At 35.1% G+C, this 17,840-nt stretch overlaps 1 protein-coding gene across 1 annotated transcript in view; it reads left to right on the forward strand.

Moving 5' to 3' along the window:
- DPYD (dihydropyrimidine dehydrogenase) overlaps positions 1-17,840 on the forward strand; it is an 862,187-nt gene that overhangs the window by 455,673 nt on the left and 388,674 nt on the right. The window contains exon 13 of the mRNA XM_047084253.1: positions 8,954-9,169. Within this exon, the coding sequence (XP_046940209.1) occupies positions 8,954-9,169 (216 nt within the window). The remainder of the gene's footprint in view (positions 1-8,953; positions 9,170-17,840) is intronic.

A 17,840-nucleotide genomic window follows, 5' to 3' on the forward strand; every position in this document is an offset into this window, starting at 1 on the left:
GTTTTAAATAATCAAATTTGTGTTTTTAAAAGGCCCTGGTACAAAGTAGAGAGTAGATTCTAGTAGGAGGCAAGGAAAATGTAAAGAGCAGTAAGAAATAGTCCCAGTAAGAGATAATGATGGCAATGACTATAGATAGAAGTACATGGAGGGGCGCCTGGGTGGCGCAGTCGGTTAAGCGTCCGACTTCAGCCAGGTCACGATCTCGCGGTCCGGGAGTTCGAGCCCCGCGTCAGGCTCTGGGCTGATGGCTCGGAGCCTGGAGCCTGTTTCCGATTCTGTGTCTCCCTCTCTCTCTGCCCCTCCCCCGTTCATGCTCTGTCTCTCTCTGTCCCAAAAATAAATAAACGTTGAAAAAAAAATTTAAAAAAAAAAAGAAGTACATGGATTCATATATTTTGAAGATAGAGTCATTAGGTTTGATGGTAGAAGAGAAATGGGTAATGGAAGAGAAGAATCAAGAATGATTTATATATTTTGGGCTTAAGCTGAATGAATGGTCATGTCATAAAGTAAATGGGGAGAACTGGGGGAGGAATAGTTTTTTTGCTGAAGAGGAAGGAATTTTTGCATGATGCTACTTTAAGTTGCTTAAGATCTGGTAATTGGGGATGGAAGTAATGTTTAGATGAAGAAAAAGAACACATTGTTTTGACTTAATGTTTAATTTGTGGCCTTTCTCTACACTCAGGTTACAAATATTTTATTAAGAGCGATGTGAATATAATCCTTTAAAGAAGTGAATAAAATGGGATCATTATTTTTTAGAAACTTTTCCATAGCCTCATATCTTTTCTAAAATTTTCATTACAAATAGTAATTTCTCAAAATGGAGAATTGAAATCTGATTTTATGTTATAATTGTAGTCACTCTACCTAGGCCTTTCCACCATGGAAGCAGCTAATCCAAATGAATTTCTGCTTTGCAAGTTTTTCCTCTCAATAGATATTTCTTCAAAGGGCAAAGTAACTGACCTGGAGTTAATTAATGCATAAATCCTGCCTATGAATTAATCTAGTCGTAAGTAGCTATACAATGTTATTTATTCTTTGCCCTAAAATAATCTCAGAATGGATGCTTCTAGAGCAGCTGTACCCCAAGATAGGGACCATTGTAGTTACATCACAATGAAATATAAATAAAATGAGTAAGTGCAAGCTGTTTGATGATTTTAAATTGGATGGAACATAGTTAGTATTTTCCCTTCTTCAATCAAATATAACACTACCAATAGTCTTGCTTTTAACAGTGCTTTTTTTTTTTTTAATTTTCATTCTAGTAAAACAAATTAGGGAAAAATGCAATTGGGATACATAATTATGATGTGATTTGCTTTTTCTCCACAACATAACCATTATACATGCAAATTTCTCTGTGTATAATTCCATGACCCAGCCAGGTATATTTGGAGAATACCAGTGATAAAAAATAATAATGCAATAAGGAAATAATAGGCCATTATAATTTAAGATTATATTTATTTTTATTTTCATTCCAAAATGAAAGTTATTATGATTGATTATTTTATTAATATCTGAATGGAATATACTTTTTAAAAATTTTTGATAATAGATTTTCAATTTGTGTGTACATGTGTTGTGTTTGTATGTTCAATCAAAGCATCATGAAAAATACTCAGATCATTTTCCAACTTTGAGGGCATTAATGCTTTAGAAAAGTAATGTTTATGGAAACAGGAACAGCTTGATATAATGTAGAAAGTGTAAGCTTTGAATTCAGGTCTTGCTCTATTATTAGCTTCTTATCTTTGGAGACATTGTTGTTTACTTTGAGCTTCATTTTCCTCATTGAATAGTCATGATCATAAGGAGAGAATAAGTACAAAACACTTATCACTGGGTCTGGCATAAGTATTATTTGCAAGTAGACAAGTATTTTATGGATTGTGAGAGTAAACAAATGTCCTGTTTTTATAGTAGGCCTCAACATTTGGGTGGCGTAATGATGGTTGTCGGAATTGATACCTTATAAGCAGATAAAGGTCCCCATATGGGCACTTCTTAGAGTATCTGCTCACCTTATAATAATACTTTATTCTCTTGAACAGGCCCCTGGTAGCCATTTATTTTAATAAGGTAGACATGTAACACATTTGTGGCCAAACTTGAATGTCTCATTTGAGAATTAGGAATTAGGGGGAGCATTGACATGGCTAAAGAAGTGATTCTCAGCCTTGGATGCATAATTCAATTCCTTGGAGAGTATTAAAAAACTACTAGTGCTCGAGTCTTCTTCTGAATGATTCTGATGTAATTAGTATGGAGCCTATCTGGCCAGGACATCAGAATTTTTAAGACCTTTCAAATGTTTTTAATATGTAAAGTTAAAAATTACTGGGCTAGACCTATAGAATAGCAACCATTCTGCATAAAGAGTCAGAGGAAGCCAATTGGCAGAAACAGAAGAATAAACTAGATGCACAAGAAGAGGAGTAAAGGAAAGACAGATAATCTGGCTTTCCCTGAGGAGAGCCATTCCTTGAGGTTTAGCTGTGTTCATGAGTTTCACAAGATGCTTCTGTACCCTCGCTCTTAAACAGCCATCTGAGGCTAGTTTCTACTACTTGCAACCAAACAAATCCATTCTAAGGCAGAAGTTAAAAATCATGTGGGACAGAAAAATGTTTCATTTTAAGTTGGCTCCTAGCAAAATTGTGAAATCAGTGAATGTTTATGTCACTGTATGTGTCTGACATAGAATGCATACATTTACATAGTAACTTAATTGCCCAGAGTAGTTATTTACCATTGCACTAAATAACTCTTTTTAGTGCCTTTGCTAAATTCAACAGTCTTCCAGTGGTAAAAGTTGAATTTTATTCAGATTAGAATCATAGAATAATGGGATATGTATCTGGAATGCATTTCATGATTATTTCACCTAAATTGATTATCATTTTACAGGGAACTGATGTAAAAATGAGACTAAATACCCAAGGTCACTAGTCTGATGTATTCAACAAATATTTCGAGCATCTTTCTGCCAAGTCTTATGCTAGGTGCTTAAATTAAATTAGGTTGGAGGCACATACATATAAGCAAACAAGTACAGAATATGATAAGGGAACAACTTTGCTTGCGGACAGCCGGGCAAGTTTCCTAGTGAAGATGACAACAGGACTAACTTTTTTTTTTTTTAACATTTATTTATTTTTGAGACAGAGAGAGACAGAGCATGAACGGGGGAGGGTCAGAGAGAGAGGGAGACACAGAATCCGAAACAGGCTCCAGGCTCTGAGCGGTCAGCACAGAGCCCGATGCGGGGCTTGAACTCACGGACCGTGAGATCATGACCTGAGCTGAAGTCGGACGCTTAACCGACTGAGCGACCCAGGTGCCCCAGGACTAACTTCTGAAAGATTGCTTGGAATTTTCAAAGCAGAAAAGCCAGACAGGAAAGGACATTTAAGCGAAAAAAAGTCAAAATGCATAGGTACATTAATGATATTGTTTTCTTTGAGAAATGATAAGTTATTTAATAAATGGAAGCATAAAATGTTGTGAGGGCATGGTACTAGATGAGATTAGAAAGAGTGAAAGACGAGATTAGAAAGTGTGGGGAGCAGGGAGGAGCCCAGGTCGCAACTAGGGTTATATAATGCTAAAGAGCTGAGGCTGGATTCTGCAGGTAGTGAAGAGCCTTGAAGGATTTTGTAGGTGGAAGTGAAGTGAGAAAATTTAAGTGTGACCCATATAAATTTGGGACCTCTCATGGTTTATGCATTTCATGGAGATAATATTTTTAATGGAGTTATAAGTGATTAAAATCTTCGCTAAGTCTCCCTTAAAAAAATTCTGAGAAGGACAAAGAAAACTTTGTAAAATGCCATCTTTAGACATCCCTCTCATTTGCAGTGTCTTTTAGTGTCTAACAATGGCTTCTATAAAAGAAATGTTACTTTTTACCTTTACACTCTAAAAATATGCCGGACATCTCAATTTTTCCTTAGTCTCTGTTTTTACCTCCCTCTTCTGTCCTCTTCTCAGTTCATTATCACTTCAGTCTCTTGATTCTATAGGGTTTTTGTTTTTGTTTTTCTTTGTTTTTGGTGTTTCTATTAATTATATTTTGAACTACCAAAGAGATCATGGTAATATCCATAAGACAGTTTCTTGTTTTAGAAAGGGAAAGGAAGAGGAAATCACATAAATTTATGTTGTTGTACTTAACCCTTTTAACTATGTTAGCAAAGTTCTCAATTTCAGAACATAAAAGGTAAATGAGGGGCATCTGGGTGGCTCAGTTGGTTGGGCGACCGACTTCGGCCCAGGTCACAATCTCACAGTTCGTGAGTTCAAGCCCCGTGTCGGGCTCTGTGCTGACAGCTCAGAGCCTGGAGCCTGCTTCGGATTCTGTGTCTCCCCCTCTCTCTGCCCCTCCCAATGTCTCTCTCTGTCTCTCAATAATGAATAAATGTTAAAAAAAAATGGTAAATGAGATATCCAACAAAGGATGACAAGAATATCAAAAAGCATAAAAATAATTATGAAGATCTAAATGCTTAGCCTGGGGGAAAAGGCAATTTGGAAAGAATATGATAGTTCTTTAAAACATACCTGAGGATTGCCATGTGAAAAAGTGATTTTACTTATCTTTGTCTCTAAGAGGGCAGAGTTGCCTTTAAGAGTAAGTATTATATATATGATACATAATACATATATATTACATATATTTCTAATTATAATGGAGATATTAATTTGAATAAGATATGCTCACTTCCCTCAAGGAGCTTATGTTCTATTTGAAGAGAAAATCAACATGTACAGCACAGTGTGATGACTACTGAGGTAGGAACATATTTTAAATTGCAAAATAGCAGAGATGACATTTAGATATATGAGACTAGGGTATGAAATGTATTAAGGAAATGCCCCAGGAAGCATGTACTTGCATAAATGAATTGAATTTGGAAAGATGAGTAATCATTTGATGGGTGAAGAAAGACTTGGTTTATATTTTAGGCTAGTGGAAATACATGATAACGCATGGAGACATGTAGCAGTGTGATGAAGTATCTGGGGTTTTAATTTTGTGTGTGGTTGGTTGGTTGGTAGATTTATTTGTGTTTTTCTATTTGTGAACTCCAGGGACCTGCCTGTTTTGTTCATCTCTAGAACTGCAAGTTCTTAATAAGTACCTGCTGAGTAAATACATGAACAAAAGTAGTTTTATATGAATGTTAAGAATTGTATCTAAGTACATGGGCATTACCTTATAGAAGCAATCAATATATGCTATGAAAAGAAATTTGGTTTCCTGAAGATATGGATAAGTTTTAGCATATTAGTGATTAAAACATATAACCAAATATTTTCAATGTAATTAACAAATTGAAAGAATGTTATTTTTTTATGCCCTAGGAGCAATCCAGATAAAATTATTTATCTATAGTGGCCAGGGAGTGCTTCAGATCAGGAAATTTTATAGTAGGTACAAAAGAAAGATACCGAACGTGAAAGGGTGCAGAGGCAGAGTGGCATGGACTATTTTGGGGAACAATGACTGAACCATTATATTTCTGAGAGATAGCTTAGGCTAGTGGAAGGAAAACTGACCAACAAAATAGAAAAAAAAACACACATTTTGTTCTGGCTTTGTCATTAACTGAATAACTTAGAGGTACTCACTTAATCTCCTTTACCTTTAGTTTTCTCTTTATAAAATAAAGCTTTTAATACTTCTAAATATTTTTAAGTTTATGTATAATAATAAATATAGCTGAAAGGATTGATTTGGGACAATCTGAGGAGGAAGCTAAGGGGTAGTCTATTTACCGTGATCTTCACTTACTGGTTTTTCCTTTGTTCTTTTAGAAAATTGGTTTAGTATACCTTTAATTCTATTTGTTGCATATAAATTAATTTATGGTCAGTATTGAAAGTATAAAAAATAAAATAAGGCAAAATTTAAAAATTAACAGTCATCTCACAGTTCAGATAGTGCTGGTTAAGATATTGATATTTACTCTTTATGATAGATGGATAAACAGAGAGATGCATAGCAATACATATAATAATATATAGCAAACATATATTAAATATTTATTTGTTTACTTATTTTTTACTGAAAACTTTTGGATTTACATATAATGTTAACCCATTGTTTTTTCACTTAGTACAGGATAAAAAGGCATTCATGTCAATACGGTTTTTTTTTTCTGTATCAGTTTCTGTATCAGTCTGATGCCAGTATAATATTCCTTTTCACAGTGGTATTATTGGGGAACTAATTTTCATAGCTCACCATGTAGGTTGTTTCTTTCTTTCTTTTTTTAAATTAAGTATTTTTTTTTATTTTATTAAGTTTTAGTTTTAATTCCAGTATAGTTAACATAATCTAGGTTGTTCCTTATCTGTTATTTACTAATACTGTTGGATAACTGGAAAATAGTATTGTCTGAAATTGAAAATCTGGCTCACATATTCTTTAGAAGAGAATATGGGATACACTTTGAAGCAGTTGAGTTTTAATTAACAGCACAACATCCATATCCAAAGGTCTTGAAGTCTCTTGGAAATCTGAGTTTGGAGGTTATGAATGGGATTTGGGAGGAATTAGCCTCATGGTGAGAGCTGAAATTTGAAATGCTTAAGTTGACTGAGCAAGGGTAGAGAGGGGAACAGGCTTTTAAACTTCAGAAAAGGAAGCATACATTGGGCATGAGTAAATCGTGAGGTTGCACAGAATAGGTTGCTGTAGCACCACACTGTGGTAAAAAGTCTCAAAGACAAAACAAAACAAAAACCCTGTAGGCACAGTATGAAAAATAACCTCCTATTAAAGATTTGATTTCTATCATATATGCATACACATCAATAGTATTTTGTCAATAAAAGAAAATACATATTTTATAAGAAGCTGTAGTTCTCAGTTGAAAGAGTTTTATGTATATGTTTATATTTTGTTAGTTGTTGTTTGCTTTGGTTTGTTTTATATTTTTGTTTTGAAGCTTAAGGAAAATCTTGCAAAGTTTTTCTCCATAATTCCCTTTTTATATTAAGGCAGCAACCTTCTTAAGAATTTCAGGGCAATGCCTTATTTATTGTAAGCTACATAAACTAAGAAATGCAAGTTGAACTATACATACATATCTGCTCCTTGGGCCATTGCCTAGTGTCATATAGCTATGATCATTAAGAAGTTCATCTGTAAGATTAAAGAGATTAGATATTTCATTACAAAACCTTAAAAAGAAAAGAAAACTCATAGTATCATTCACCTCACCTAATAAAGAATATAGAGCCATATGCATTTCTGCTGTTAGCCTCAGACACAAAGTTGCCTGAAATTTCTGAGATTCCTCAGATACGAAAAGTGCATCTAAATTTTTCCCAGTATTAACCAATATGTGGTGTCAGGAAAGTCTTCCTAAGTCTAGCCTAAATTTGCTTGATTCAATTTAAACTATGATTTTGCAGTTGAGAAAATCACATCAAGGTCTTTTCCCCCCCTCATACACCCCTGTACAAATTCACACAGACACACACGCACACACACACACATCAAACTGACATATATTAATTCCGTATATTCTACATTATACCTTTTGTCTTTGCTAACAATCTTTTTAATAGCATTACAATTCCACATGAGGACAGGAGAAATTAATGTTCACAACAGGACTGACTATATTCAGAAATGTGCCAGAACATTCCTGGCAGAAGATGCCTGCCATACTTGAAGCTTTGATGTGATCAGGCACCTCTCTGTAGGTGCATGAGACACATTAGTCTTTCAATTGACAAGTTTGATGCCTTTTTACATATTAAGTGAACTTTCCTTTGCATTATAAATGGTGGAGGTCCAGAAATAATTTGTATGCAAGTCATGGCAATTTTTATCTACATAAGACACACTCCTGTAAAATTAAAGTTATGCTCAAACAACTTTTCCTTTGAGTGATGGTTCACAAGAGAAAGGGATTCTTACTTTGGAATTAACTAGCTCTATCCACTCAGTAACCACTTTGGCTTAGAAAACTCACCCTTTTTATATTTGCCAGTATTATTTGTCTTTCAGAGATAAATAGAGAGAAAGGGAAGGAGGGAGACAAGGAAGGAGACAGAGACAGAGACACTTGTTAAACCAAAGGCTAGATGAGATCTTTAATAACGTCCCCAGTCAGGAAGAGACAACAATTAGCAAATACCTACTCTCCTTCAGTGTGCCATGCACTTTGCATAAGCGTTTTCATACTGGAAGGTAACATTACTACAATGTCCCTTTAAGAAAGGTAATTTTACAGTGTTGAGAGCCAGTTGAAGGTTTCGGCCTTAAGTGTTAGGTGCCGGCTTGGTTTCTGAAAAAAGAAACTCTCCTCATGCACATGAGTACATTTCCCACTTTCCAAATTAGTTGTCTTCCTGTGGCTTATGATCTCCTGCATTTTCCAATACCCCTATGAGGTAGGAAATTAGGCAACCAACATTCCTGCTGCTGTACTGAAAACGGTGGAGGAGAAAAAGACATGGACATATTAGGTGGCTTTCCTAAAATCTCATAAACAGAAGTGAGAGTACTGGAAATTGAATTTAGGCCCCCTGACTTGCTGTCGCCCATATCTCTGAGCAGTAAAGACATTTCCACAAATTAAGACAAAAAGACTGCTTTATGGGACCAGGGAAATAAATTCTGAAATTATTCCCTTTTGTGTTTGAATCTCTGTATGTTTTAAGTAGAGTTCTTTTGTTTGTTTATTTAATTGATTTTATTTCTGTTAATACCCTCTATAATGCCTTTTAAATTAGAAAAAGATGATGTTATATGAATTTGGTTCACTGCTAACTGACTTTTTGCCAGTTTTCATCATGGTAAACAGACCAGTGTAATCTGTATTAATTCAAATGCTGTGTTGAAGTGATTTTTGTAAAAGATTGTATGGAAAAATCAGATATGATACAAGAACAACTATTGACTCTTTGTTTTTTGCAGTCACAATATGGAGCTTCTGTTTCTGCCAAGCCTGAACTGCCCCTCTTTTACACCCCTATTGATCTGGTGGACATTAGTGTGGAAATGGCTGGACTGAAGTTTATAAATCCTTTTGGTCTTGCTAGTGCAACTCCAGCTACCAGTACATCAATGATTCGAAGAGCTTTTGAAGCTGGATGGGGTTTTGCCCTGACCAAAACTTTCTCTCTTGATAAGGTAAGAATATATTTTTGAAGTCATGTTTAAATGTCTATCATGTATTTTAATTAGGGCATAAATATTATAATGGCAAGATTTGCCTGACCAAGAAATAGTAGTTATTCAACTACTGGGCAAGACCTATGGTTGCAAATTAGTTTTTATTTTCTTTCCAATCTTTCTGTCCCTTGGAAGGGCATCTGTTTCTCATTTGTTTTGTCTAGGAAGCATCAAAACATCTATATTACAAAAGTGCCTATTTCATTTAATAATCAGAAACTCATGAATTTTATTTTGGCATTATTAATTCTTTCGTGATTTGTGAATGTGTGTGGATGAGGACCTATGCCTGAACTCAAAGTGAGAGAGACTGTGGATATGGTTTGTACATAATCCTGGGATCCAGTTCACGTCAAAAAGAATCATTCAGTGTAGCTCATGTGTGCTGGTAATAAGATTCTTCTTGAATTTTTAAATACAGAAACTTTTCAAAGTATATATGCCCGAGTTTAATTTGCCATTATGACTTTGTACCCACACTGTAAGTGGACATACTTAGAAGAAAATAAAGTACATATTACAGTTGAGATGAATTCTTTAAAATACAGAAAGCATATAAATACATGTTTTTAAAGTAGTTTGATTTATACAATAGAAGGTTGCATCCTTATATGGTTTTGAAGTAGAAAAGCACAGAATTTAACATTATTAGACCTTTTATTGATAAAATTTTAAATGCTGAATCTATGTATTTAGTACTAACTGGTAGTTAGTAATAATTAATGTATAAGAATGTGTGAATCTAGTGACCAAGAAAAGTGTATCATTATTTAAATCAGCCTTATCCGTAGGCAAAGAAAATAATAGAGAACAAATATGCCCCATTAAGCACATTCTTTCCTTCTTTCTCCTCTTACTAGGATCAATAGCTAGCATTAGTATGGCTAAAACATTACAGCTGTCTTATTCTGACAGCTTTACAAGATGCTATGTGTAGGTGTGATGAAAATCTAGAGATTCCTCAAAAGTTAGAAAAACCAGGGCATAAAAAATATTATAAATGTTTTTATGTTTAAATAACTAAAGGAAGATTCTTTTTCAAATAAATTGGTTGAATACATAGAAATACTTTGGTTAAACAAAGTATACGAATAAACAACTTACTGGATTCAGCTTTAGAATATCATTAATCAATTGTTTACGGCTTTGTAGAATATTGATAGTATATTCGTCTTTGTTTCAATTCATCCTTTAAGAATAACTCAAAAGCTGTAGTCAAATGTTTAATCCACTGAGGAAAACTGAGTCTCTGATACCATTTAATGACTACATTAGTTACACTGTTTTAAAATTTTTATATGTAAACAGCAATAGATGGCTAATCATGTACAGGCGAAGAATTGTAGAAAAAAATGTTTGCTTTGAATTTGCTGTTTGCTTGCAAAAAAATTGAATTCTGATTAATCAGAGACATCTGTCTTTACTCTGTTGGTGACATGCATTGATTTGTGATGCTGTCTCTTTCGGTAACCTAGGAGCAGTTGCCTTTATTAGGATCAGCAGCAGAAATAAATGTAGAAGCTAACTTCCTTCTAAACCTCCAATTTGAATTTAATCTATCAATTCACAAGTCTGTGATGCTGGTTCAAAGCGAGAGTAAGGAACAAATGCAAATTAAATTTGGCATATAAAACATAATGTTGGGGGTTTTAGGAAGCTCTCTGTTACTTACTTTAATGGCGGGTACAACACAATATTTGTGCAAAGGCTATTTCAGATGTATTTTTGCTGATTATAATGACATAAATAATGATGCCACTGTAGGCTTATATAATGGCCATACATGGTTTTCTGAAGTAGTCAGTTTGCTTCATAGAGATGTAGGGTTTTCTTAATTTTCTTATATTGTCCCTAATTAGTGATTATACCTATTGTGAATGTAAAATTGTCTTATGAACATCTGTGCTTTCTTATTGATGAAATGTTGTAGCACACAACTCAGTTGGTATAAACATGTTTTTCCCACAGTTTCTTACTAAAGAAATCTATTAAAATATTATATGACTATACATTTGTGTGACATTATAGCATACCAGTTTAGATTAGCCTTATTATAATTTATTATGCCATTTCAAGAATCTACTTAAAATGTATTAAAATTCAGAATCTTGACATTTGAAATTTGGATGCTCTTAATATGACAAAGGTTATTCTATGGAGTTTTGTTATCATATGAAATATTAATATTTCACAATACAGTTTTGATGAAGTACAATTTGCCGAGCCTGCATATGATAAAGAAATTAAATGCTTACCAAGGGAGTTCAGTAAAAATTAGAGCCCTGCCTGAACATCTGCTGGAAATTTTATTATCCTGTCCTACTGACAGGGTGGCTCCCTCGTTGTTTTTGTAGATTGACAGCTGAATATTGCACTGATTTCTGCAGCAAATATGTTTAGGTGAACTTTGTTTCCCTTTTTTTTATTTTTTTGGGGAGTTTGGAACATGCTTTTGATTTTCATCCTATACCTTTTTTTATACTCTTGACATTTGTAGATGCCAGATTGAGGTCTAATACGCTGTAGCAACGATAGACCATTGACTTACAGTGAAATGCCAGTTGATATCTCAGTAAACAGAAATATTATTATTCTTTACTGTGCAGTCTGTATAAAAGCTGTACGTGGTTTCTTTAGGGAGGCAAATGATCAGATTTTTAATGTCAAATATAAAAAGATCTGTGTTTGCTTTTGTGTTAAATAACATGAAAGATGGCTTTTATTAACTACGTTCTTCCTTCCCAAATCAGCCTTTCTAGAACGTCCCAAAATATGTAGATTGCCTTTCTTGAGATTCTGTTTATGTTTTATAAAGTTGATATTTAAAATATCATCATAAAATATTTAAAATACAATTATAAATTCTTTTCATAAATAAATATATATTGTGTTCCTATTTAACTAAACAAAGGTGGAAGAGAAATCGATGTCAAGCTCAATTAAAGCTAAACTATCATGACAAACAAGAGAAATGCTCTGTTTAACTGGTAATATTAAAAATTGTTTAGACTTCACATAAAAGAACCTCCTGACTCGTGTCCACATTATACTGATAACAGATAAAATACATAAAAATATTTGGGAGAATCATATCATAAATTTTATTTTATCAGACATACACATATTATATACTACAAATATGTAATCTGTAAGTGCATGCTGCATGTATCTTTCTCACTACATAGATAAATAAACCCAGAAGTGTTTATTACTATTCCAAATAGAATTCAAACCTAAGCAAAAGTTCACTTAATTTATAAACTATGTAGCATAGATATTAGAATAAACTTGTGATGGAATTTTAGTGAGAAAATGTCTTGAATGCATATGCTTTGTTTTAATAAGTATCACATGATGAGATAAATACATGCACACATAATGAGTCAACAAAAAATACCAAAAACCAAAAACTGAGAAATAGTTAAGATTCTTCATTATTTATTTGGAATCAAATGTTGATAGTAGCTTTTTTCCATAAAATAGAAACTTATACCACATAACACAATGCTTAGTGTACAGGAAGAGTTTGATAAATGTTTCATAAATATTTGTTGGATAAATGAATCAATAAATGAATAAATAGATTTTTGGCAAAAGCATATTTTCTTTTTTTTTTCAGCCATATGAACAGACAGTTACCACATAAAAAAATTGACTGTTCTGAGTATTGATCTCAATCAAAGGAGAAAAGGCCAATTTAAAATTTTCATATCCCATGTTGCTTTCTGTAGTGCATATATACATGTCTAGAAATGAAAATGTCAGTGGGGTTTTTTAATGCATGGGTAGTGTTTTAAGACTTAAGAGTCTTTAAAATATTGAGAATTTTTGAGAAAAAATAATATGTATTGCACAATTTTAGGAAGGGAAATAAAAATCATCTGACCAGCTATCTAAGCTCATGTGTCAATAGCTATAACAGAATAAATGTAACTTGTTTCTGAGTGCTTTTAGTGACAAGGAATATGCTAAATCTTTAAGGCAATGCAGCCTTTTATAGCTATGAAAAAACCTATTTTAGAAATATCTTCCTTTTGAGGCACCTGGGTGGCTCAGTTGGTTAAACATCTGACTTCGGCTTAGCTCACGATCTCATGGTTCCATGGACTTGAGCCCCACGTCGGGCTCTGTGCTGACAGCTTGGAGCTTGGAGCCTGCTTCAGATTCTGTGTCTCCCTCTGTCTCTGCCCCTCCCCTGCTGGCACTCTGTCTCTCTCTCCCTCAAAATAAATAAACAGTAAAAAAAAAAAAAAAAGAAATATCTTCCTTTTATTGACCCCAAATTGGCCTTTCTCATAAGTTCCATCCATGTTTTATAGTTCTGCCTTCAGAGATATCTTGGAATAAATTAGTCTAACTTACTAACATAAATGAATTGTTGATTTTTAAATATGGTGGGGTTTTTCCCCAGTAAATAAATACCCTAGAGAAAGGCTAATAAGTATGGACAGGCAGTGACATCTAGGGAAAACAAATTTGGCCTGGGAGACTCCAGTCTCTCTCCAAAGCTCCTTCTAAATCACTACCTTGCACAAATTGTTGAACATTGTACATTGTTTTGTTAGAATTTATCATACACATAATTAACTACCATTTATTGACTGCTTTGAAAGTATAGACATTGCCAAATATTTTTCATAAGTTATTCTTTGAATTGTCATAATATGACTATAAGATAGACAGTATTTTTTAAGTTTTTTCATGTGAAATAATTCAGTGAGAAAGTTAAACCAGTTGCCCAGGACTTAGAACAACAGTTATTTATTTGCTCAGAATCATGTATATTGGCAATTTGGCTGAGTTCATGTGGGCAGTTCTTCTGCTTCACAAGGTATCTTTAGGGTTCATTTATGCATTTTCAGTCAGGTAGAGGGATGCCTGGGGACTGGCAAGAGGGCCTCATTCGTGTATATGGACCCTCACCTGGAGTTGCGTAATTGCTGAGACAGCTAAGACTCTCTCTCTGTCTCTTTATTCTCCCTCTTGCCTAATGGTGGCTCATCAAGGAGGCTAGGTTGGGCTTGTTCGCAAGGTGGCAGTGCTCCAAGAGGGCAAGTGTGGAAGCTGCAAAGCCTGTTGAAATAAACCCTCAAAAGTCACACGCTGTCACTTCCACCATACTTTCTTGGTTAAAGCAAATTATGAGATATGCTATACATGTTATATTCAAGAAGTAGGTAAATACCTTCTGCTTATTTATGGGAAGAACAGCAAAATCAAATCACAAATGGCCATGTTCATAGCATGGAAAGTGGATGGCAGCCATCATTGCCAACTGTACTTATTTGCCCTCTGGTCCCAGTAGTTCAAATCCCTCCCACCTGCAAAATGCATCCACCCCTTTCCAAGATACCAAAAAATGTCATTCAGTTATGGCATTAGTCTCAAAGTCTATGATCTTATGATCTATATTAAGTTCAAAGGCAAATGAGGCTGGTTGGGTTCAGCTTGCTTTATCCAGGATACTATGAAATAGAAAGACAAGTTGACTATCCTCTATACACCCAAAATAAAATTATACAGTCAAGAGAACCTTAATAGATACTCTCATTCACAAATAAAATAAATGTCTGGGATTTAGAAATCACTGTCTGCAGCAATTTTTTTATAACATTTTTTTAATGTTTATTTTTGAGAGAGAGAGAGCACAAGCAGGAGAGGGGCAGAGAGAGAGAGAGAAAGAGAGAGAGAGAGAGAGAGAGAGAGAGAGAGAGAGAGAGAGAATCTGAGTCAGGCTCTAGACTCCATGCTGTCAGCACAGAGCCCAATGCAGGCTCGAACTCAAGAACTGCAAGATCATGACCTGAGCTGAAGTCAGACGCTTAACCAACTGAGCCACCCAGGCACCCCATGTCTGCAGCAATTATAAAATTCAGTTGGTCACGTGTTGTCAGGGTCTCTTGCTCTGTGAATAGGGGATATTCCTAGAGTAGGACCCTGTTCTTCTCCCTGGTAATGGTTTCCTAATCCATTGTTCCTGTCTGCTACCGGATGTGTCCTTTGGGCTCTTGATTCTATCCTCTGAGTTGTGTTTTGTTTTGTTTAGAAATGGCCAATGATGGCCATTCTTGGCAGTTGAATAACTTTTTCAACCTGTTTCTGCCCACAGAAAGTTAAGAACCCCTGTTCTCTTTATTTTAGTTGTCCCTTTTAGTCCTAGTTCTTAGTGATGTCATCAGAAAACTTTGTGAAAAACTTTTTGAATCTATCAAGAGCTGACTACATGCCCTAAACCCACATTCATAATTCTTTTTGAGACGTATTTCTCTCTATTTTGGACATATCTTCCTGCTGTGGCACAATATCCTTTAGATTCTTAGAATCAATATTGTCTACCTGAGAGAATCTACTAGGACCTGCTTTAAATCTTTCTAAAATCTTAACAAAGTATCACATAGCAACACTCTTGATGGGATCTTTACCCTAAGGTCATTTCTTACTTTGAAAATCTTTTCCTTCTGGGGTAGACGAAGTACACAGAATTGTTTTATTTTCTAACACAAGCAATTCTTGGCTTTGCTCTAAATTTGCTTATCAAATTACATATATCCTTATTTAGCTATTTTCTCTCTTACAATACCTTATTATTCTTGGGTAGAAACATTCAACTGACACTTTGAGTGTTCTGTCTAGCGATTTCTTTAGTCAGATCTACACATGCGTTATGTACATTTCTATCTTCTGAATTATCACCAGTGACATTCTTGCCAGTTGTTCTGCCACTACATAACACAGGCCACCCTTTTCCCAGTGTCCACTAACAATTTTCACACTGCGTTTCAAGCCTCCACTAGCAGTTTGTTCACCGTTTTTCCAGCTTTTGCTAGCAGCCTACTTTTAATTTTCCAAGAGAGGTCTCTGCCCCCCTCTCATTTTGAAAGCCGATGCCACACGATTTAGATTCTGTTATGGCTAGCAAACATAACCAATTTCTGTATTACTTATCTATTGCTGCACATCAAAGCACCTCACAATTTAGTAGCTTAAAACAACTAATCTGCTGTTGGTTCTAGAATTCGGCAATTTGGTCAGGGCACAGCTGGGTGGGCTTGACTCTGCCCATGTGACATGAGTTGTTTTCTCTCATGTTAGTTTTCTCTCAGTTAGTTGACAGACTTGGTGGCTGCTGGTCCTTGATGGCTTTATGCACATGCTTGGGCCCTCAGCTGGCATAACTGGGCCGGGGTCTCCATATGGTCTCATCTTCAAAAAGACTTTACTTGGCTTGTTCACAAGGTGGCCGTATTCTAAAAATGCAAGAGTGGAAATTGTGACTCTGAGGCTCAGATGTTACACAGTGTCATTTCCACCCTTATTCTGTTGGTTAGAGCAGGTCACAAGGCCAGACCAGGATTTAGGAGCATGGAAATAGTTCCTCCCACCCAAGACTTAAATCCACCGCACCAGAATTGAACCAAGGTCTATTTGATACAAATCCGGATGCTTTCCTCTATATCATATTTTCTACTTTATCCTCTCTGAATCTCATTATTTTATGTCTAAACTGAAGGCAGTTTGACTCCATCGGTGTTTGGCAGGGACCTGGAGTTCAGCTGAGCAGGAACACTGAGGGCTGTCTATCCCTGCCTCAAGCAGAGCAGCACCTGATTTTATTTCTGTCTTGGTTTTATGTATAGTTTCATGGAGACAGAATTTTGATTTAAAAATCTTCTGAGACGGGCACCTGGGTGGCTGAGGGTGATGAATCACTAAATATTGCACTGTATGTTAACTAACTAGAATTTAATAAAAGCTTGACAAAGAAAAAAAAAATAAAATAAAACCTTCTGGAAATCCACTGTTAATCCATTGTCAAAAGCCAGTCTCCTGTGCCAGTTTTTTTCCAGCCACACTGTCCCTCTTTCTAGCCCTCCAACATGGCAGGGTTCTCCTTCTCTTAAGCCATTTTGCTAGTGTTTGCTCTACCTAGAATGCTTTGCCCTCTTTGTACATAGAGCTCTTGCTTCTCATTCAATTCTCAGGTGAGAAATTACCTCATCAGAGAAGCCTTTACTGACCACTCAAAACTCTCTTCCTGTGCCACATTTCCCTGTTTTTGTTTTTTTCTTTCACTGCACTTACCATGATGTGGAATTACCATTCTCTTGATCATGTTTTTGTTTACTTGTTTATTTTTCTGTTTTAGCCATATGAAGTAAGATTAATAAGAAGAGGGATGTTGTCTTTCTTGCTCAATTCTGTATGCCCAGTGCCAAGAACCAGGTCTGGCAGATAGGAAGGATGCAATGCATACTTGTTAGATGAATGAATAATTATAGGATTCTAATTTGAACCACAATTCCACATGACAGCTCTTCAGTTACTTGGAGACAGCTCTCATGTCCTATCAACAAGCCTTTTCTTTTTCCTTTCTAAATAGTCCTGTTTTCCTTTCTATAATAAGGTTTGCAGACTTTTTACCATGTAGGTTGTCTGTTCTCCCATGTGGATTTCAAGAAACTTGTTTCGATCCACATTATCTTAATTGAGAGGAAGTTGCCTACATTTGCACAAACTGCTAGCACCTATCAACCAGACAAGGATTCAGGAATAACACTGTCAGGACTATAAATGCTAAAAATAATATTTAGAGCTGTTAAGAAAATTTTCACAAATATGTTATGTAATA

The sequence above is a fragment of the Lynx rufus genome, unplaced genomic scaffold, assembly GCF_022079265.1.
Source record: "Lynx rufus isolate CCGP_SWC_20201006 ecotype Redwood Valley unplaced genomic scaffold, mLynRuf1.p SCAF_2, whole genome shotgun sequence".
In the NCBI taxonomy this organism is placed as follows: domain Eukaryota; kingdom Metazoa; phylum Chordata; class Mammalia; order Carnivora; family Felidae; genus Lynx; species Lynx rufus.